The sequence below is a fragment of the Sitophilus oryzae genome, unplaced genomic scaffold (assembly GCF_002938485.1).
Source record: "Sitophilus oryzae breed Bouriz unplaced genomic scaffold, Soryzae_2.0 scaffold_1745_pilon_pilon, whole genome shotgun sequence".
NCBI classification, from domain to species: domain Eukaryota; kingdom Metazoa; phylum Arthropoda; class Insecta; order Coleoptera; family Curculionidae; genus Sitophilus; species Sitophilus oryzae.
Genome location: NW_022146441.1, coordinates 2635570 through 2658309, shown reverse-complemented (window position 1 = coordinate 2658309; position 22740 = coordinate 2635570). Strand labels below are relative to the sequence as shown.

General features: G+C 34.1%; 1 protein-coding gene across 2 annotated transcripts in view; it reads right to left on the bottom strand.

Moving 5' to 3' along the window:
- Positions 1 to 22740, bottom strand: part of LOC115881970 (1-phosphatidylinositol 4,5-bisphosphate phosphodiesterase epsilon-1-like) — a 264861-nt gene that overhangs the window by 2179 nt on the left and 239942 nt on the right. For both annotated transcript variants that reach the window (XM_030899730.1, XM_030899729.1), the window contains exons 10-30: positions 22118 to 22410; positions 19544 to 19741; positions 17881 to 18034; positions 15689 to 15835; positions 12875 to 13065; positions 12572 to 12688; positions 12370 to 12512; positions 10895 to 11112; positions 10563 to 10790; positions 10218 to 10442; positions 8846 to 9146; positions 8177 to 8526; positions 5574 to 5769; positions 5375 to 5516; positions 4049 to 4214; positions 3819 to 3988; positions 3613 to 3758; positions 3312 to 3512; positions 3106 to 3250; positions 2742 to 2886; positions 1354 to 1701 (exon numbers count right to left, since the gene is read on the bottom strand). In XM_030899730.1, the coding sequence (XP_030755590.1) occupies positions 1354 to 1701; positions 2742 to 2886; positions 3106 to 3250; positions 3312 to 3512; positions 3613 to 3758; positions 3819 to 3988; positions 4049 to 4214; positions 5375 to 5516; positions 5574 to 5769; positions 8177 to 8526; positions 8846 to 9146; positions 10218 to 10442; positions 10563 to 10790; positions 10895 to 11112; positions 12370 to 12512; positions 12572 to 12688; positions 12875 to 13065; positions 15689 to 15835; positions 17881 to 18034; positions 19544 to 19741; positions 22118 to 22410 (4224 nt within the window). The remainder of the gene's footprint in view (positions 1 to 1353; positions 1702 to 2741; positions 2887 to 3105; positions 3251 to 3311; positions 3513 to 3612; positions 3759 to 3818; positions 3989 to 4048; positions 4215 to 5374; positions 5517 to 5573; positions 5770 to 8176; positions 8527 to 8845; positions 9147 to 10217; positions 10443 to 10562; positions 10791 to 10894; positions 11113 to 12369; positions 12513 to 12571; positions 12689 to 12874; positions 13066 to 15688; positions 15836 to 17880; positions 18035 to 19543; positions 19742 to 22117; positions 22411 to 22740) is intronic.

Sequence of the window (22740 nt, the reverse complement as noted above, 5' to 3'; positions counted from 1 at the left end):
GTCGGGCTAGGAAGCGAGAGACCGGAGTTCGAATCTCGGCCGGGACATAACGTTTTATTTATTTTTTTAAATACTGTTGTATTCTATAGTTTATTTTTGTAGTATAAAAAAAAGAACTATTTATTCTGTTATTTTTTAATCTCCGGTATTAATATAAATTGATTGTTGGTACAATACCTCATTTAATATAAAATAATAGGTATTCTACTTTTTGTAATGTATCGGGCCCTAATTGTACCTAAAAGTAATATATTTTTAATGATATACCAAATTGTAAACTATTTAATATTTCAGTTACTTAAAAAGTTAATTTGCATTGAATAATTGCCTACCATTAAAGGAAATTTGAGCTATATAATCCTTGATGGGCATATTCTGGGTATGCACATACTTCCTCTAAATTTTGGGTTTTGTTCAACCGATTTATTCTCAAAACCTGAAACATCTACATATAAAAAGAAGCACAGGTAACTTATTATAATAAACTTCACCCTTGGAATTACTTCCACTAATCATAATAAACTTCACCCTTGGAATTACTTCTATCACAATTACAATACATTTATCTGAATTGGCATTTTCTACTTTTCGATGGGAAACAATAAAATTCCCAACATTTTTTAAATGATGTAACAATTCCTCTTGTGGTTACTTTTCCATATATTATATCCTCATCTCTGTCCTTATGTGAAATCAGAGGCAATTAACATGAAAATTATTTACCATAAACATCGCAAACTAAAAACCTAATAAAAAATTTTATAGGTACCAAATATAGAAATAAATTTAGTATTCTTACCTATTTTGGTCCAAAGTCCAAATCCATGTTAATAGATAATTATTATTTTTAAATATATTTTTTTGGAACTTCTGGTTTTAGTAATTATTAAATTAAACGAACTAAAAAGTCTTAAAAATAAACAATTCTTAACCATAACCCCAAAAAATGCAGATCTCCTGTCAACTTTCTTTATTTTTTATTTATTCCTCATTTTCCTAGTGACGTCACAGGTGGTATGCGCGAACTGAACGAAATTGGAGCCGCTATCGATCATACCTTGTATTCTTTGTACCATGTCATTCTAGTTTCATTATCAATATCATTTGGTTAGATTTCTTCCAGAATATAGAGCTATATTCTGTAAAAGATCTTAAAAAAGTCTTCTAAGAAGTATTAGATTCACTTAATTATTTTAGTATTCATTGATTCTAAAGTAACGTTATATTTGTTCAGTAAAAATGCATTAAAAAATATTATTTTTTTATACTTAGTGTGTTATTCTTGTAGACCAACGAATCTAAAAGCAGACATCCAGCATTTTTTCATATAAACTAAAAAAATACTACTCTTACCTGCACAGGAACCTTAATACTATTACTAGCCACGTTCCTGGCCACATTCAATCCCCTGCTGATCCGATCCAGCGTGGCCAGCCTCAAACTGGACGTTATCCTATTTTTCCTCAAAGACGTGGGCGTCACATTGGCCCGCTCCTGCAATATGAAGCGGCCGATGGTCTGCCAGGAGGACTGCGCGCTGTACACGTTCTCGTAGTCCGTGAGGGCGCGCTGTTGGATGTTGTGGGCGGTACCTCCCCACTCCAGCTCCTCTATGATGACGAAGTTCATGGGGTCCTCCAGTCGACGCGCCTTGAGCAGAGCCTGCGCGAGTACGTCCTGCGCGCAAGCGTTCAGCGGCACCTGAAAGCAAGGAAGGACTTTTACGTTTAAACATCATTTTTAGTGATTTATTGTTTATTTAGCGAGCGTTCAATTTGACATATTGTCGAACTATCTTTTACTTGACATCCAAATGAAACAGATTGGTTCCAGTAATAGTTATTTTCATTGTTTTTGTAATTATCATTACTTATTTTACGCGAGAAAATTGACACTACGAAACACTTTTGCCCATCGAAGTGCTGAGGTAATTACCAAAAAACTTGTGTAGTCTTATGTAAACACAAAATAACTGTTTTAAGTAATATAGCGTGTTGCTGATACTTTGAAAATAGGAATTTCTTATATATTTTAAGAAGTACAAAAAATATTTAATTATTTTAGATATCTTAAACTTCTAGAGTACCAAAGTGTATTTTATTGTAGAGAATTTCAAGTTCAATTAGTTAATTTTTAAAATTTGCCAGAATAAAAAACTGAGAAATTATAAATTGAAAGACAAGCAAAATATTCCAATAAGGTTGCGATGAGTTTTTTGCCACCGCTATTAAGCTATACTAGCACTAAAAGAGGTTCTAAAAAGAACAATGTTCGACTGCAAGGTCTGCTAGTAACCATTTTTAAGCCTAAAGTATCAATTCATTTAAACCAAAAACTCGTATTGCAAAATTAAAGTGTCAAAACGAATGACAATGTCAGAAAATAAATAAATAAATGTGGCGACTTGACATTTTTTACAGCAGAGCTACCACTTGAATCCCCAGCGGGAATTTCAAATTCCAGTTAGTCAGCCCGGCGCCGAATATGATCATGGTTGGCAACAATGAATTTAAAAATTGCGCCCTCGATTACGTAACTAAAAATTTAATTGGTATCGCTTACACATAAATTTAATAAAAACTGGACTCACCCAAATAATAATTTCTGAACATACTTAAAATTTTCTAAACAATATGAACTGATCTCAGACAGACCCTAAAACCTATAATTGACAAATACTGATGACGTAACGTTGAACGAGCGCTGAACAAATAGTATACAAAACTAAATTAGTTACTTACTTTCAGAATAGCATACGGAATTTCTGGAGATACGTTGTAAATACATACAAGGAAAGTGTCGTTCTCTTCCCAAGCATTGCTAGGAGCTCCATCTGATTTTCTAGCTTCTCTAGCTCTGTTAGCGACGCTTCTGATCGAAGTTAACCTAAAATAAAACAGAATAAGCCGTAAAGTTTGCCCAAATATCAGAAGTGGGATATAATTATTTTCGAGTCAGAAATTTTTAACAAACTGGATTGCTTTAAATTAACATTTACTATTTTTAGTAGTAATAATTCTCAAATAAGTACCAAACGGCCGAAGAAAACAGCGTCAAAGACGGCTGAGGTCAAGCCCTAGAAGTACCAAGACAGTAGACACTTACCAAGCTCTACTACTAGGATCATTTCCCATTCTCTTCAGAATAAACTTGCCTTCTCCTTTCCATTGACTCTGAGCCTGCAGAGGTCGTTCGTGTAAATCCAAGATTCTTTGAGTAGCAGGCAAGTTGTGGTCTTTCTTTTCCCAACCTAGCATACAATACAATATAGTTTAAAGACAAATATAGCTAAAAGTATCGCTAAAATATACCTCGAGCTACTTCCTCCACCAAAATATAGTCGTTTACTTTATCTGTACAGATGTTGGCTTTCTGTAGGCATAGCAAGAGGACATCTTGAGTCGTGGATTCTTGGGTGATTTTTAAAATGGTGGAAGGTTCCTCGGGAATGACGCCGTATACCATAAGGAAAAACATTTTTCGCTTGACGCAAATTGGAGTTCCAGTGGTTGCTGTTAAGAACAAAGAAATTATTAAAACATTCCACTTCCAAAAATAAAATTCAGTTGGACTGTGAGTAAAAAAATCTTTCTGCCTAATTAGAACACTCACCTACGTAACTGTCAGTTTCTTTGGAATCGCTCTCAATTTGAGCTGCATCCTCCCGACTCTCAGTATTCTCTAAACTCTCCTCCTCAATCCTCGAGTAAATAAACAAAGTTGACATATTCAAGTTCTTGTTTTGCATATTTTTTAACCTACAAAAAATTAGATTTATTCAATCTTAACCAATCTAAAAATATACATTTTGTTTTTACCTAAGATGTCTGTAGCCTGGTTTAAGGCATTTTAAAGGAATGATGCGTTGAGCTAATAGATGATTATTTGTTGAGTCTACAACTGCAAAACGTAAAAAGGCTAGATCGTGAAACATGATTCTAAAATGAAACGTTTCATTCCATATCGGATTCAGGGCGTTTTTATGTACCTGAATAAAAAACAAGAAATAAAAACAGGTAATCAAGACTATAATGTTGAAATAACTTGCCACTTTCGTTCTTTGTTTGTTACAGTCGATTTGAATACCAATTATTTCCACTTCAACATACACACTTAGGTTAACGTTGTTCTGGCAAACGTACTGTCCAGAAACTACACTAACCACGAACTGCGAGGAGTGTATTCCATCGAATTGCTTATCCCAAGGATTAAACCTAGAGATAATATTTTATAGTTATTTATGATTATATAATTACTAAATAACTATAAAAAGTAAGAAATACACACATGGCCAAAATTATTGCATATAAAGATGTTTTTATTTTATTTTGGACCTAATATGATTCTTTTTATATTTTTGAACATATTGGCTTACAACACGACTAACTAATATAAAATTAAAAATCTAAGTGCAACTAGGCTGTTATTATAATCAGAAAATATTGAAAACAATTTTAATTATGTCTCACAACTAATAGTCTGTATTGCCTCCTCGAGCCTCAATGCAAGCTGTGAGATGACGTGGCATGCCCTCAATTAAGTTGTCCAGAATATGTTGAGTAATGGCTTCCCATGTTTCGCGCGCAGCAATTTTCAATTCATTTAAGGTACGGAGAGGATCATTCCTTTTGGCAATATGGCGTTTTAGCATGTCCCAAGCATGCTCTATCACATTCATATCTGGAGACATCGGTGGCCAACACAGTTTTCTTATACCCTAACCTGACAAAATTCGCGAACCGCTAAAGTGCGATGGCTCTAGGCCTATTCTTGTTTCATCAATAAACATGACGAAATTCCAATTAGGTCCATTTGCTCTCATCTGTTCAGCCCATTGTAGTCGCGTAATTTTCTGCTGTAAATTAAGCTTCGGAACACGTAGAGGCCTCCTTAAATGTAATCCTCTGTCATGGAGTCTTCTTGCTATGGTCTTTCGTGAAACATTTTCTCCTTCAAGGCGAGCTAATTCATTTTTAATAGCAGTACTAGAAAGCAGGGGATTGTGTCGTCCAATTAGGGATATTTGACGGTCTTGCACAGCAGTAGTAAATCTCTTTCATTGCAACTTGCCGAGTTGAGATAGTGTTACTATATTCTGACTCTATTAAACGGTGAAATAATATTTCTAGGCATTTTAAGGCTAAAACAATGGTCATATTTCTCCTGAAACCCAAGAGACCACAAATCGAAATGTGCAAGAATTTGTAATAATATTGGGTCTGAACGATAACCATTGTTTACCGTATCCATTTTAACAAAAAAATGTTTATTACAGATTATCAAAGCTATGTATAAAAAAAGATTCTTTAAATTCCTTTCCGTATATTTTTAAACGATATATGCAATAATTTTGGCTATGTGTGTAATTACATACCTTCTGTACATCACGTGACTCTTATCCCACATCACTCTAGGCTTGGAAACATAACCACATTTCCCACTGGTTTCAAACAGGGCATTGTTCAGTTGCATTGCCGTATCTTCAGTCTGATAATTCAACGCTGTCATTTGTATTCCTGCAGGAATAATAATTATTATTACGATATAACCGAACATTTAGAAATATGCTTTACCAAAAGACCAGAAAATCACAGGATTAAAGTTGCTAGAATCGATTCTCATCGGGGCAGGGTAGGTTCTCATGAGCTGAGTCTGAGTGTGAGCTACCAAGCCCAAAGCCTGCTTTCTGCAAAGCTTTTTGGCTGTGTTCTCATTAATGGACGAGCATTGGTAACAGGGATAGTTGATGTTTGGTCTCTGTTGCTTTACCTGAATATTAAGATAATAACCACTTGATGCATATGCCATATACTTTTTACCCTTCTGTTCTGTTTTTTTTGCAGATATTTTATTTTATATATCGTAGTCTCATAGTGTATTTCGTCTTTTTATGAAGATCCTAGGTCACTTCATGAAACGTCGTTAGGAATAGTTAACGTGGTTAGGAGTTTAGTTACCCAAGTAGCATTTTCACGACTTGCGACCACATGTTTACTAAACACAACGTTGGATTAGTTACAAAAAATAGTTAGCTCCCTACCTTGGGTATGAAAATAAATTTAAACGTTTTTATAACGTTGTGCCGACGTTGGACTAGTACTACAGCAAAGTAGAAGCTTCTGCGACGTCGAATAAACGTTGTCTTGTAACCTTTTTTGCTTAAGTGATCTTTAGGTGATTCCGGACAACGTAGTTACAACGTTGGACAATATAGAGTTTTCCGACGTCAGTTTCAGGACCTATTCCAACGTTATGCAAACGTCGTCTGTTTTACTAATTCCAACGTTGTTTAGATTTCCTTATTCTTACGTTGGTAGGACGTCGAGTCACTACCTTTTGCAACTGTATTGAACCATAACCTTAAATTTTAAATTTTCACTTCATTGTTCTGTTCGGTCAGACAGTTCAGTGCTGTTTTTGTTTTTATAAAAAAACTTAATTAAAATGGGACATAAGAGAAGGTACATATAAAACTAAATTTAAATATACATCGACATATATTACCGATAGTTTATCCACTCCCTCGTTTATTTATATTATAGAGGGCGGCACAAAACTAGACTCTAGGATGACTAAATTAGGCAATCTTGCGACTAGTATTCTACCTGTTAAGGCCGAACTGCGACTTTATTAGTCCAGTATGCGACTACTCGAACTACTCCATCTTAATCTCCCAAAACAACAAAGTGAAAGCCGCCATGCTGTTAAATAAGAAAATGTTTCGTTCCTAAAATAGCAATTCCTGCTTTTTGAATACATTAACTTGAAATATTTGACCTAAAAACACGCGGAAACAATTTTTCGACTGCGAATAAATTATTCTCATTTTACTAAAAAAAAATTCAAGAAAATTTTTAAAACTTCTTTAATTTTAAGGCCCATTAATATTTTTCAAAGTAGAAACAATACATTTATCAATAAAGTTGTTTGCGTTTAACTTTTTTGCCTTGGGTAACGAGTTACAGAGTCGGTTAAAGTGTTTCAATAATTATGATCTTCAAACATCCTCCACACTTAAATACTTTTGTTTTGTTTTCCTTCACTGCCATCTGGCATATGTCTCTAATTAAATCATAAAAATAATATTTTTACTATAATTATCCCAATTTAGGATAAAACGCGACTTAGACGCCATATTAGTTTTGTATTTCTGTGAATTAGGATTTTAAACAACTTTGCAGTTTGTACTAAATTAGGCTGCTAGCCAACGTCGGTATCCAACGTCGTTTCGACCCAAAAATTATTCTCCAAACTAGTGCAGATTAGGGTTGGCACGAGGTTGTGCCGACGTTGCGCCCCGACGTTTGGTCGCGTGACACAACGTTGTCCCGACGTCCAAATGGTAGGTTATTAGGTTAGTTTATTTCATGAAGTGACTAGGATCTTCATGAAAAGACGGAATACACTATGAGACTACGACATATACAGTGTGTGACATAGAAATTGCAACACCCAGTCAATGTAAATATAAGGGAAAGTGGACAGGTATTGATAATTTCCATTTCAAATATTTCGAGAACCATCAACGTCGTAGATGTATATTTTTTTACTCAGTAGTTTTATACAGGTACGGACAAAAAGCTATTACTTTTCAAACCAGTTAAAAATATGTAAATGGCGCCCTCTACAAGTAGGAGTCATACTGACATCAAAATCCAAATTTCTAATGTCAAAAAACTCCCAGACACCAATTTTGATCGAAATATTAACGTTACATCAGAAATTATTTGGAAAAAATCGAAATAAAAATGAAATTTCTACACCCTGTATCTCCGAAACTAAGCATTTTAGGACATACATTTATACGAACTTTTTTACTTATATTTATCTGCAGAATATGCTGTCGAAGTTTCCGGAATACAGTTCGAACCACCCTGTATAAACGTTCAATTGTAGGTATTAGTTTAGCTTTAATCACATGCTGATGATGCTATCATGGTTGTGCGGTGAATTAGTGCTTTATGTTGCTGTTATAACAACCCTCAACTGTAATAAAACATGTTTGTATTTAAATTAAATAGTCTGGTTTTTAAACAGACTGGGATAAAAATGTTATCGTTTCCTACACTTCATGAAGGCAATCAACCGACAAAACATATAAATAAAGCTATGCTATAAGGTGTTTCAATTTCTATGTCATAGAGTATATTTATTCGTTTAAGATATTAATTCTTACCTCGCTTTCGTATAAGGTACTATCCGATTCGCTACCGATACCCGACGAAGATATGTTTGAAGCGGAACTGCTTCCGGTGGTCACGATAGAACTACCTGATATGGACACGCAAGCCCTAGCCGGTCGCTGTTTGACCGAGCTACTGGGCGATATGGTGTTAAGGCCTCGGAACTTGATCGCCTGGACGTAAATCACCAAGTCCGACAACTCTTTGGATATCTGACTGCCTTTTTTTCTTAGTTTATCATCTGCTGGTAAAGACCTTTTGGTCGAACTGGTCTTGGATGCGCCGTGAGTGCCGTAAGGTCTAGGCGATTCGTTCGGTGCCAGGATAGCATGAATTGTCTTTTCTTAAAGAGAGAAAAATAAATTATCTAAATTTTTAATCAAAATGCATATACTCGATACAATTAAACTTTTGGTTGCGTCATTATCGCAACTTTATTAGAATATTTTGAAAGGGAAAGCGGTAGTAATGGCCCTTTATGTCCCTTAAGTGCTGTTAAGGAGGTGGGTTTTGTTGATGTAAATAACTGTTTATAAATTTATAATTAATTTATTTTTGTTTCCTACAGTATTTTGATTAAAAGAATACGTAAAAGTGGGCAACAAGCTTAATCACGTGACTAAAAGTTTATTTGCTATGAACTACAATTATCCAGGTTTTACCATCAATATTATCGTCATCATCCTCATCATCATAATCGTCATCACTGAAATCGTCATTAAACGAACTGGAACTTGCGTTACTGATGATGCTACTCGTTCTTCCTGGAACGGAGTGTCTCATGCCGCTCATGGGTCGTACCGGTGTTGACATAGATGACAGCGGTGCCGGTATTTCGACGGTAAGTTTCTTATTTTTGATGAGAATCCTGTGGCGAAGTTGCTCGGGTGACGGTAAGCATGGTTCTTCGCTGTAGTCTGACTCGAACAAGAAATTCGTTACCAAACGATCACCAAATATTCTCTGTAAATATAGAGAGAAATTTAGAATGACTATTCATGACTGTACCATACGATCGAAAAAAAATGACGTCAAAGAGACGGCTGGGAAATGACAATTGATGATAATTTTGGCGAGGTCAAGCACTAGACGTCATTAAGACACCAGTAATTTTTTGGAAATAGATTTGTATGTCTGGAATTGTTGTACATTTTTCTGTTTATTTTTTCTGTAATTACTGTTAATTTTTGACGAGTTTTATGTCAATTTTTAGTAAATATCTAGGGCTTCACCTCCACCAACAGCCATCTTAGACGCCGTTTTTTTTCAATCGTATGGTATCGAAATCAAGTTCTTTCGTCTGATTGTGCCAGTGTAAAAACCATAAATAAATTATAATAATTTTTCATTTTATACAGGGTGGCCCGAACTGTATTCCCCGACACTTCGGCAGCATATTCTGCAGATAAAAATAAGTCAAAAAGTTTATACAAATATATGTCCTAAAATGCTTAGTTTTGGAGATACAGGGTGTAGAAATTTCATTTTTATTTCGATTTTTTCCAAATAATTTCTGAAGTAACGTCAATATTTGGATGAAAATTGGTGTCTGGGAGTTTTTTGACATGGTAAATTTGATTTTGATGTCAATATGACTGCTGTTTGTAGAGGGCGCTACCTACACCTGTTTTAACTGTTTTGAAGAGTAATAACTTTTCGTTCGTACCTGTATAAAAATACTGAGTGAAAAAATATACTTTTAGGGAGTTTTTTAATATGAAAAGTTATTACTTTTCATACCAGTTAAAACATATGTAGGTGGCGCTCAAATTGAAAAATTGAATTGGTGGGAAATTTGATCAAAATCAAATTTCCCAAAAATTCCCAAACAACAACTTTCATCCAAATATTGACGTTACTTCAGAAATTAATTGGAAAAAATCGAAATAAAAATGAAACTTCTACACCCTGTATATCTCCGAAACTAAGCATTTTAGGACATACATTTATAGGAACTTTTTAACTTATTTTTATCTGCAGAATATAGTGCCGAAGTTTCCGGAATACAGTTCGGACCACCCTGTATATATTTACCTGAAAAATATGAGCCATTCTTGTTTGCTGCTGTAAAGAACAATGATTCTCGATCGAGAGTATCACAGGATAAGGAGAAGTGACAAAAGCATTTTTGTATATAGTTTCCACTACACATATAAACGGTATTTTGGTTGTAAACGTGTGACCATGGTATATCATGGGATACCCGTCTTCACCGTCCCAACAGTCCAACTCTACGCACCTACAGCCTGATAACAGCACCTAAAAATAATACTTTATTTCAAAACATATCGTAATCATTTGTTATTAAAGTAACTATATATTATAATACATATATAACTATTAAGTAAAAGTAAAAGTAGAAATATTAATTTTTGTTACCTGACTGTAAAGTTCTGTGGACGATTCTCCTTTCAGCTGGTGCCCAGTAAGGTAAGTGTTATGGGACGAAGCTATGTAATATGTGGACAAGGGTCTCCTCATTTCTTCTTCACAGGGTACTTCGCATTCTGGAATGAAGGCAAAGTTGTCCTTGTCCATCAGGTACCTGGCGAAGCCTTCGAAGGACAGACAGTGTTGGGATCGCAAAGATGCGTCAGGCTCGTGTCTCTTTAAGACATTATAAAATATGTAATTAATTAACTGTATTTAAATTGTAATTAAATTAACTTGCGAACGAGTGTATAAGAAATTTAAGAAAGGTAGTTTCTTACGTTGATCAGAGCTTTGACCTCATCATCGGTTCTAGTTTCCATCTGTCTGGTTTCTAGAAACTTGGTAAAGGTGGAAAGTGTGATGACTTGAGAGTTGTTTGTGTCAATTCCAGCGCAGTTAGTGAAGATACTCGCGGCAGCTATGGCGTCGAATACTTTTTTTTGGGTGTTGACCACTTGACCTTCCAGTTCTTGTCTACTATTTCTCGTGAGAAGACCTACAAAAGAAAATATGGTTCAAAATCCATATATTTTACTTTATATATTATGTATTTGTAAATAAGTATTATTTTTAACATAAAATACTAATATTTCTAGTTGATTGTTGTAGCACAGTCTTTATGTAACAAGTCAGATTCTGTGCTCCATTGAAGTTCCGTTTATGAAAACTATGGAGACTCTTGCTCTGACTACCTGCACGTGTATGAAAAGCATCAGATAAAAAGAGTTCTAAAAAACTAACACACTGGCTGTCTAATGAATATTACAAATTGTAATCCATAAATTATAGTAGAATCGGATATAGAAATTACATTTGGTAAACAACATATAAACATTGTAATCCATGGATTACATACGGTAATCCACGGATTACACTTTATAATATCTCGATTGCAAATTGTAATCCATGGATTACAGTATGTAACACAAAAGTTACATCGTGTAAACGACATAAACTTGAGTAATCCATGGAGCATAATAATGTGAGAATATTTTTAAGAAGAAAAACTTAAAACAAATAAAACTCCGACAATTACTTTTTAGAAAAATATCGTTCATTTTTTGCTATACATTAAAGCCAAGCAAATGCAAATCTATTCAGAAATTAGGCAAGTGTCGAGTAATTCTTCTTCGGTGAGTTCCCGTCGCGTCTGCTTTTTGTTCTGTGGCCCGAATAATAAATAATACTAATTTATTTATTATTTTAAGCAGCTTCTCAGGGCCCGGGATACACGCAAACTGCAAAAGGGAAGGATTAGCTCGATTTCTCATTAGCTATTCCCGTCTGTTTGGGGAGTTTTGAACAACGGATGAAAACAATTTATTTAGCAGCCGGAGTCGCTGTAGGTTTGATTGTTCTCTGGGCTTGGAAATATTCAGTTCACGAGAATGCTTTTTGTTTGTAAAATGTTTATTAAAAAAATCGTCTTCTTTTTCTCTTGCTGTCTATGTCAACGGAAGTTAGCGATGACTCTCTTAAAAGTATTTCTGTCTCTGTCTCTAGCAATATGAACGATCCGGCTCGCAAAGGAGCGAACACTCCACTAACTGGACCAGAACCGTTCTGTTTCACGAGTGGAAACCAACTTAAAGCGGAACTCAAGAACCTGGAATGGGAATCCTCCAACGGTTTAGGACACTCGAAGAAATTTCTCTGAACTCACGACCGTGAAAAATCAAAGATTTTCCTTGATTTCAGTAAGATTGGTTTTTGGATTCGCACAGAGTTTTTAACAGCGCACAGATAAACTTACCAAATTTTGAAGGTTTCCTGTTACTGCCTTGATCCGATCCCTTGGATCTTACTCCGTTGATCTTTATCGAATTCACAGCCATACTTCTATACGATATTGCTAATTGTTCGAATAAGTCTCTAAGATCCTTTCGAATAAGTAAACTAAAAAAGAAAGAGATAAAACACGATTGTAAAGAAAAATCGAGAAGAGAAATATTTACCTAAAGGAACGAAAGAGTGTGACAAAATCTACAAAATCTAGTTGAGTGTCGTACAAAATTGATCCCACTCGAGGATGCCGACCATGCCAAAGATGCTCAGTCGATCCATGTCGATCCCTATATAGATATAAAGAAAGCTTGAATATTTACTTATATTTATTGATTTATCGATTTATTGATTAATACATTCGTCTGTCTCTAAGTGTATTGATTCATTGATTTATTGACTTATTGATTGGTTGACAAGTGGTTGAGAGAGTTCGACAATATATGACGTGACACTGATGGCTGAACATTCTATACCTGTCAAATTTTGGTTGACTGGACGATGTGTAGGCCAATTGACCCAAACTGTGATGCCTGGCGACGTCTGGCTGGTGTTCACCGCCAAAAGTGGTGGGGGTAGACTGTCGGTGATGCGTGGGGTTGCGCCAATAACTACTCTCCATGCACATGGTCGCCGGCTCGATAAACGATGATTTCAGACTTTTATCCTGAAATATTTCAAATAAAATTTCCTGTGTATAATATAATTAAAAGTAAATAAAAGAATCTACGTAATCCTTCGAATAAAAAGACTAAGAAAACCAATTGTAACCAAAACAACTGTAATCCATGTTACATAGTGTAATCCGACAACATTACGTAATGCATAAATTATATTTGGTAAACCACATATAAATATCATAATCCATGGATTACAATATGTAATACATTGATTACAACATGTAATCCACGGATTACACTTTATAATCTAATTACAAATTGCGATCTCATCCAAATAGCACGACATGGCCTCCAGACGGTAACCCGTCCATCCACTCGCATCGTTAACGTCGTTTAACTTCGATGATCTATCGGGCATCGGCGTTTGAATGCAGCTGGGCCCGTTTGTTGATATGCTACTTCCTTAATCTTTTTATTCAGAGAAATTACCTAATATAGCATAGCAGATGGACCTGAATAAAGTACTTAATGTACCGTTGTTATGACTATACTAGATATACAGGGTGATTCAAATTTGGTGCCATATATTGATAGTAAAAAGAGAACTTTTCAAATTTGGAGTTGCCAAATTCGTAAACATGTAGAAAACTTTGTATATAAAGTAAAACAAATAACAACTATGATATAGTTGTAGAAAATATAGTTTTATTGACATTTTTCATATACATAACATTTTAGTGCCAGTGTCGACCAATTTTACATTTTCTATTTTCTAAGTTATAGTAATACGCCAACTTTGAACCACCCTGTTAGAAATAGAGAAAATAATTATCTTCAATCTACATATAGTACCAAGGTACTGGATTGGACATAATGAAAAACACAAGCTGAATATGTCTTTAAGGCAGCAGTGCTTCAGAAAGACAATGAGAGAATAGATATCTAAGCTAAAAAAAGTTTCAGTTCACAAAAAATAGTGTAATTTCTATTCAAGCTGGTGATATTGATATTGTTCAACATATCACTCACTTCTTCGTTCCTGAAGCAACGCATCAATAGCATCCGCTGTTTTGAAATCAACAACGAAAATATTTTAGAATAAATGAATAATACACAAGTTTAAACAAAATAAAGTTTTGTACAAATTTAAAAAAAAATTAAAAATAAAAATATAAGTTTCTTTGTAAAAAAATGTATTTTTAGGCATAGAAGAAATGTATCAAATGTCTTAAAAATACCTATATTAACATCAAAGTTATAATTTTTTTTAATTTAAGTAGGTCCAAGAATCACCCCCTTAAATAAACAATTTAGTTCTATCTATAACAGAGTTAGGCAAAGACTGAACGAGTCGTTCATTTTAACGAGTAATAAAAATAAATCGTGAGAGTTGTAAAAAAGAATCGTAGGAATTTAGTCGAATCACAATGCGACTCGTTCGTTTCTACAGTTCGTGTGTTCAAAGAGTCGTGAGAATTGATTCATTGCTTACAATACAGTTTGTTCAATTGAATCGTGGCCATAACACAGATCCATAAAATTTGAACGGACGAGTCGTAAAAAAGAGTCCTTAGGATTGAATTGTGATCCGATGCGACTCGTTCATTTCTACAATTCGTTCGTTGAAATAATCGTGAGAATTGATTCATTGCCTACAACACGACTCGTTCAATTGAATCGTGGCCAGCACGGATCCATAAAATTTGAACGAGTAAAAAAAAGAGTCGTTAGAAATGAATCGGATCACAATACGACTCGTTCATTTCTACAGTTCGTTCGTTCAAAGAATCGTGAAAATTGATTCATTGCCTACAACACGATTCGTTCAATTGAATCGTGGCCAGCACGAATCCATAAAATTTGAATGAACGAGTCGTAAAAAAGAGTCGTAGGAATTGAATCGGATCACAATGCGATTTGTTCGTTCAAAAAATCGTGAGAATTGATTCACTCCTTACAATAAGGTTAGTTCAATTGAATCGTGGCCAGCACGGATCCATAAAATTTGAACGAAGGAGTCGTAAAAAAAAGTCGTTAAAATTGAATCGGATCACAATGCGACTCGTTCATTTCTACAGTTCGTTCGTTCAAAGAATCGTGAAAATTGAGTCATTGCCTACAATACGATTCGTTAAATTGAATCGTGGCCTATGGATCTATATTTATATTGTAATACGCAAAATGTGTATGTAGTTTGTTCAAATGAACGAATCGTAAGAATCGATTCATTATGAGAAATTGAATCGCGTGATTCGATTCACTAAGAAGAATCGTAATGCCCATCACAAATAAATTAAAGGGAAAAACATTTTTGAATAAAAATAATTATCTTTACGGACACAAAATTTTATTAATTATTTTTATTAAAAACTCTTTCAGCGAAAAGGGGTGATAAAATGAAATTTTATATACGAACAAACCCGTAAATTTTTATGAATTTCCCAGCTTTATGTTTACTCCAAATAAACTAACAGGCCAATTTTAAAGTAATAGCTAACAATTTCCATGATGACTCCATAAAATCCACCAATAATTGGCTTTAAAAAACCTCTAAATATTTTGCACCTATCGAGATTAAATATTTATTTTCTTTCGTAATTTATGACGAAAATATTTCCACGAAAATGCCGCGTTTTTTATGAACGAATGGCGATTTTTATCGGTACTTACTTTGCTCACTTTGAAGGCCTGATTGCTTAATATCTGTTTCTTTTTTATCTTCATGGATACCTCTCTACGTAGGGCACCGGAAGTCTCGCCAGATTGATTACTTCCGGGTTTGTTACCGGCCAGAGACCAATCTCTTCCGCCAAACGACTAGAAATAAAGTGGGAGTGTCATAAATCTAATTTAAACGTGATTTTTTCGGACTGTAGAAAGCAAATTAGATTACTAGACTATAATGTAATATGTTACAGAGACAGGAGACATGGGATTTTTTTTATTAATGGGTTTTGATAGAAGGGTATAGCCTATAGGTGGGAATTCTAGTTCCTTGGGAGGAACTAGTTCCTTAGTTCTAGTTCCTCCAGAGGAATAGTTCCTTGAACTAGGTCTTTAGTTCACAATAGTTCCCGACTAACATTGACATCCCTCTTGCTTGCTAATGCGTTTCGTTGTCAGTCAGAACTATTCACAGTATGATCTGTATAATTTTTATAATGTACGGAGATATAACGAGACGTGTAATTGTGTATGTTAAAAACATATAGGTAAGTTTTATAGCAGATAAAAAAAATTAAAAAAAAAACTCAAATCAGAATTTAAAAAACTATATCACAAATCAATTGGAGCAAATATTACAAAAATTTTACGAAAAATTGCATTTTTCCTCACTTCAAGACTTTTGTTTTTGTCTAAAAATTCGGAATATCTACTTCGTTTTATAAGATATTTCTTAATTTTATGGACCTAAAGTGAAACATTCCCATAAAATATTTAAAAAACAAACTAAAAATCAAAAACAGTATCCACGACAATTTTCTGTGGTAAGACAAGGCCGAATCCATCGTCGTCGCCTTGTATTATATCTCGGATCTGCCGACTGAATAGATTCCCGTGAACTAGTATTTTAATAGTTCCTCTATGTCCGGATCCGATAACATACGGCTCGCACTCCCCACGCCTGCCTAGCATCAATCGCGCTGGCTGATCAATACGTAAACTAGTCTTATTTAGTTCCTTTAGGTCCGGATCCGATAACATACGGCATAAGGCTGGCACTCTCCACTCCTGCCTAGCATCGATCGCGCTGGCCCGATCTGTTCATACGTAAACTAGACTTTTATTTAGTTTAGTTCCTCTAGGTCCGGATCCGATAACGTACGGCTTACCATCAGGCAACGCGCGCTAGCCGATCCGTCGCCGTCGCATATTGTTCTATATCGGTCACAGTCTCGATCCCGGAACAGGTCCTGAGGAACTAGTTCTTTGAGAAACCAGGAACTAGTTCCTTTCTTTCCGGGGTCGGAATAGTTCATTGGAACTAGTTCGTTCACGAACTACACACCTCTAGTATAGCTCGATTAATACAGGAAATCTGCCCCGCGGCTTTTTTGACTCGCACTCAGGGGATCGATTTGGTCTCGAATCAAAATAATTCACCTACATTTTTAGCTCTTTAACTCAAACGGTTTTCCAGGTTTTCAAAAAACATGAAAAAATAATATTGATCATGATTCTTAAATAAAAAGCGGCGGAAAGAAAATTAAAATCTTCATTTTTGTGAAATATGTCACTCACTAAAAATCGCCAGAAAATGTCTTTCACTTCTTTACACTCAGGAATTTTTTAGAATTTTTTTGAAGTGGTGGAACAATATGAAAAAAATAAAAACTCATTTTTTCCTAAAATGTTTATTTCAAAAATCTTCTCGCACTCATTTTTTTATAATAATTTTTATGTTTATTTCTGGCAAAGACGTATTTTTAATGAAAAAATATTTTCTACTCACTTTTTTAAACTAAACAAAAATATAAGTTAGTTAAAACAGACAAGACTGCAAGGTCTGCTAGTAAAAAAATTATGCTTAAAATATCACAACACGATCCATTTAAACCAAAAATTCGTAATACAAAACTAAAATTTCAAAAACTAACGACAATGTCAGGAAATAAATAAATATCTGGGCAACTTGACATTTTTTACAGCAGAGCTACCACCTAAATCCACCAGCGGGAAATTTAAATTCCAGTCAGTCACTCCGACGCTAAATATATCCATGGTTGGTAACAATGAATTTAAAAATCGTGCCCTCGATTAAGTAACTAAAAGGTTAAATGGGGGTATCGCTTATAGTTTTTGATGAATTTCGTAAAAATATTATTATTTTTGTACTACGAAATTATTTTATTTGGACGTACCCGAATGGCATCCGCAGCCAGTGGTCCGCAACAGTACCCATCCTCATGGTACAGTTGCAGGTATTGCTCCCTTAACCACAGCAAACGTTTATCACAGAGAGAATTTAGACGAGATATCCCACGGATGAGCCAGTAGAGTCCACTGTACCATACCCTACAACAAAAATAAAAACGCCTTTTTATTTAATTTCTACAAATTATTTCGTATTTTCAATAAATAATTAACTAAAGCTACTATTCATTATAACTTTGGAATCATTGTTTAGGTCTTGCCATTATTTGAACAAAATAGCTTTTTTAATACTTTATTATTTTGTTTTGTCTTATTTGCTGTTCTTTCTTGTTCATTAAAATGTTGTATTAATAAACAGTGCTTTCCATAAAATCAATAAAATGAAAAATATACGTAATAATATACATGTACTGATTTCTCTCGGAAATCGACAACTATGAAACTATGAACCCTTCCCGGACACAAACGGTACATTGTGAGACAGAAAATTGTAGAGAGAAACAAGCCCTATAACATAGGATACAATATTTTAATGAACAGTGCTTTCCATAAAATCAATAAAATGAAAAATATACCAAATAATACACATATCCTGATTTCTTTCGAACATCGACAACTATGAAACTATGATCCCTTCCCGGACACAAATGGTACAATGTGAGACAGGAAATTGTAGAGAGAAACAAGCCCTATAACATAGGATACAACATTTTAATGAACAGTGCTTTCCATAAAATCAATAAAATGAAAAATATACGAAATCATATACATGTACTGATTTCTCTCAAAAATCGACAACTATGAAACTATGAACCCTTCCCGGACACAAACGGTACATTGTGAGACAGAAAATTGTAGAGAGAAACAAGCCCTATAACATAGGATACAACATTTTAATGAACAGTGCTTTCCATAAAATCAATAAAATGAAAAATATACGAAATAATATACTGATTTCTTTCGGAAATCGACAACTATGAAACTATGAACCCTTCCCGGACACAAACGGTACATTGTGAGACAGGAAATTGTAGAGAGAAACAAGCCCTATAACATAGGATACAACATTTTAATGAACAGTGCTTTCCATAAAATCAATAAAATGAAAAATATACGAAATCATATACATGTACTGATTTCTCTCGGAAATCGACAACTATGAAACTATGAACCCTTCCCGGACACAAACGGTACATTGTGAGACAGGAAATTGTAGAGAGAAACAAGCTCTATAACATAGGATACAACATTTTAATGAACAGAAAATGTTACCTTCTTCAACATCGATGCTTTGTAAAATATTATTGAAGCACTTAGCAAAACATAGACACCCCAAATCTAATTAAAATCCTAATATAATATATACTGCTAATAAATTAATTAATTACCAAAATATTAATTATTAAATTAAAAATAAAACGTAAAAATCTTTAAAAAATGATAATAAATATATTGTTTCCCAATTTTACATTAAGATTAATCTCATAAATCCATCACAATCTGGCACCGTTTGTCACTCAAAGTTGACCACGTGCATCGGAAATTGTTTTGCGATTACTTTAGATGTAAACCATGATCAGTTAATTTTTTTCGTCGACTATTGGTTATACAAGGTGTTGTATATTTACTATAATATAATTCTTCTGTTACCTGCATTCAGCTGGTGGACAAATAACATAGAAAAGTCTGTTATCACTGAGTCCGTTGCCATGCAGAATGGTAAAAGCGCATTCGTTCCCGGGCTGATGGCTGAGTCCGTATCTGCGGGCCACCATTGCCAGTTCCGCGTCTTTTTCCTGGTCCCTACCGCCCAAATGGACCTCCTTGATTAACATTAGATCCAAAAATCTGAAAAATATCTTTAGGTTAGTTACACTAAAAATGTCTGCATATGTTTTTTAGAAATTTTTGCGTATATAAAGATATAAAATAGTAAACAAAAGATGTTATCGTGGAGACTGTAATAAAAAAGAAGAAAGAATTTATTGGGCAAGCCTACAGTAAGATTAAAAACATGACTAAGGTTTTAATGACAAAAATTTGAACGAAACATGACTAATTTTTTTTGACTAAGTCATGTTTTAGTCATGTCTCATGCAACTGTAGATGTTTCAACAATGTAAAATTTATCGCATTCACATGGTACTTTGTATATTACATTTTTTGTTTGTTATTCTGTATTTTTTAACAAACTTGAATCCATTATGTAAAAGCTTTTAGAAAATATTTTTAATGAAATTTAAATCAAAATTAAAGCGCCATTACATTTCCTGTTTTTCGTTTAAAAGGCCCTCTTGTTCATTAAAATATTGAAATAAAACTCGGGAACGTATAGATAAAATAAATAATTCTATCTTGTTTTCGCGTTTAAAATATCTGAAGTTTTATATGAAACAAGGGTATAAAATTTTATTATTAAATTATTGGAATAAACAAATTTAAAATTTGTAAAAATACGAGAAAAACACATATAATGTTTTTATATGTATTTCGATAACAAATTCCAGCGAAAAATAATTTTACTCAGTTTAAGAGTCCTCTAAATTTTTAAATTGTTAACCAATTTTCGTAAAACATATTAGAATATCTAGATACGTATCTTCGGATGTTAAGGCGGGTTCTCACTTGTCAGTCAGTCTCACTAAAGCAGTTTTACTGATTCATTATCAACGAAAAATTGAAAAGAGCGCTTGTGTTTGCAGGTTTCATTTTTTTTTGTTAAATAATATTCAGTTGTTCAGTTTTTAAACGAAACACCCTGTATAATATCGAATTTTTGGCTTCCTTTCTGATCACTTTACATAATCTTAAGATATTATTAAATATGTTTTGATAAAAAGTTTCAAAAATATTAATACAGAGTATAATCACACAGATTATTCAAAATTTTATGCCAAACTTTCTAAAATGTAAAATAATTTTTCTTCGTTTTTTTTTAATTAGAACACCCTGTATACTATTCCTTTGTTAGATGGATAATTAAAAAATAAACATTTTTGTATTTAAAGTATTTCAGAATTCCCTACTGCGACTTCTGTGAAACCTACTAGATTTAGTAGGAGATCTGCTGACTTGGCAACACTGACTATTAGAATTTTTGCCAAGACACTTGTCTACATTACGTAAAAAAAAATTTACCAATATCAAAAAATAATTTTAAAAACTATAGAAGAGTAAAGTTGAATGTGACTAAATTTATTTTTGTGTGGAATTTGCTATCAAGAAGTGTATTTCGAACATCTAGTAAAATAATTTTCAGCTTGTCATGCATAAGGACATCTATAATAAATCCTGTATAGTTGTGTGTGTTATCAACTCTATAAGCCAATATAAATCCCTAAAACATAGGGTTTATGTACTAGCGAAAGCCGCTTATCCGTTGAGAAGCTCAAACATGATGTTTTCCACTGACATTGGTGCGCTATATTAATGTTTCCTAACGTTGCTAAATATTTTGTTATTGTCTAGAACTAGCTTTCACTTTCACTGAAAATATCAAGATAAAACCGGCGACAGCGATGGCTATGAAATGACGATCGATGACATTTCCCATATAATTTTCTGACAGCGATCTTCATTTCATGGTATGTATTTGGAAAGAGAAAAAGTTGAGAAAAAAATGTTCCAGATGGAACAAAAGAAATGCAAATCAGGTACTGCATGGTTTAGATGAAGTGGATAATTCAAAATGGTTTTTTTTAAGTTATTAATGTTAATTAAAAGACAGAAATACACCACGAGAACAGCCCAGGCAGGTATTGAAAAGATAAGCTAATTGAGTTCAACTGAAACTAGATCTTGCTGGTAGGCTATGGCGGACTCAAAACCGCTTTTTTTTGTCTTCCTTTCTCTTTGTTCAAAAATAATTACGCACGACGCTGCTGCGAGCTGAACCTCTTTCTCGCCAAAACGATCCATGATCACGAAAACTATAATGTGGACGGCTCCCGGTATTTTGACATGTGATATGTAGCTTGTTAAATAGCAATGTTATATAACATGTTACTAAATGTGGACCCTCCTTAACGCAAGCTGTTGCTAGGATATTCTGTTAATTTTAATTGTGTTTTTTAAACATTGAGAATGATCGTAAATTAAAAAGTATACAGTGTAATTGAAACCACTAATTTATTTCACTAATTGCGAGGTACTGAATGAAGCTTAAATCAGCATAATGCATAGATAAAAGAAAATAATCTACTATTAAGAGCATAATGCACCTACCCGTCATCTAATGTTGTCATGGTACTTTGTTCCCCGCTGCTCTGCAGTGCCAACTTGGTCAGCAATCCAGGAGCCAAAGTATCCTCGGGATTGAAACTCAAATTAAAATCTTGAGAGAATGGGTCACTGTCGTTTGTATTTCCCGCTTTCAAAGCGGACCAACTTGGTCTGACCCAAGTTAGTACAGTGGACGACCTGTCTAGTCTGAGGTACAGGAAGGTACCTCTTATGGTTGAAGGCGTCTGGTTCTCTTGGCTCTCCCATATCACCACCGTACTACCGTGGTGAAGAATCTAAAATTTAGGATTTATTAGAAATTATACTCAAATAGTTACCCAAGTAGCATTTTCACGACTTGCGACCACATGTTTCCTAAACACAACGTTGGATTAGTTACAAAAAATGTAAACGTTGTTGTGACCTTTTACCGACGTTGAACTAGTACTAAAACAAAGTAAAAGCTTCTACGACGTCGAATAAACGTTGTCTTTTAACCTTTTTTGCTTAAGTGATCTTTAGGTGATTCGAACAACGTAGTTACAATGTTGGGAAATAAAGAGTTTTCCGACGTCACTTTCAGGACCTATTCCAACGTTATGCAAACGTCGTCTGTTTTACTAATT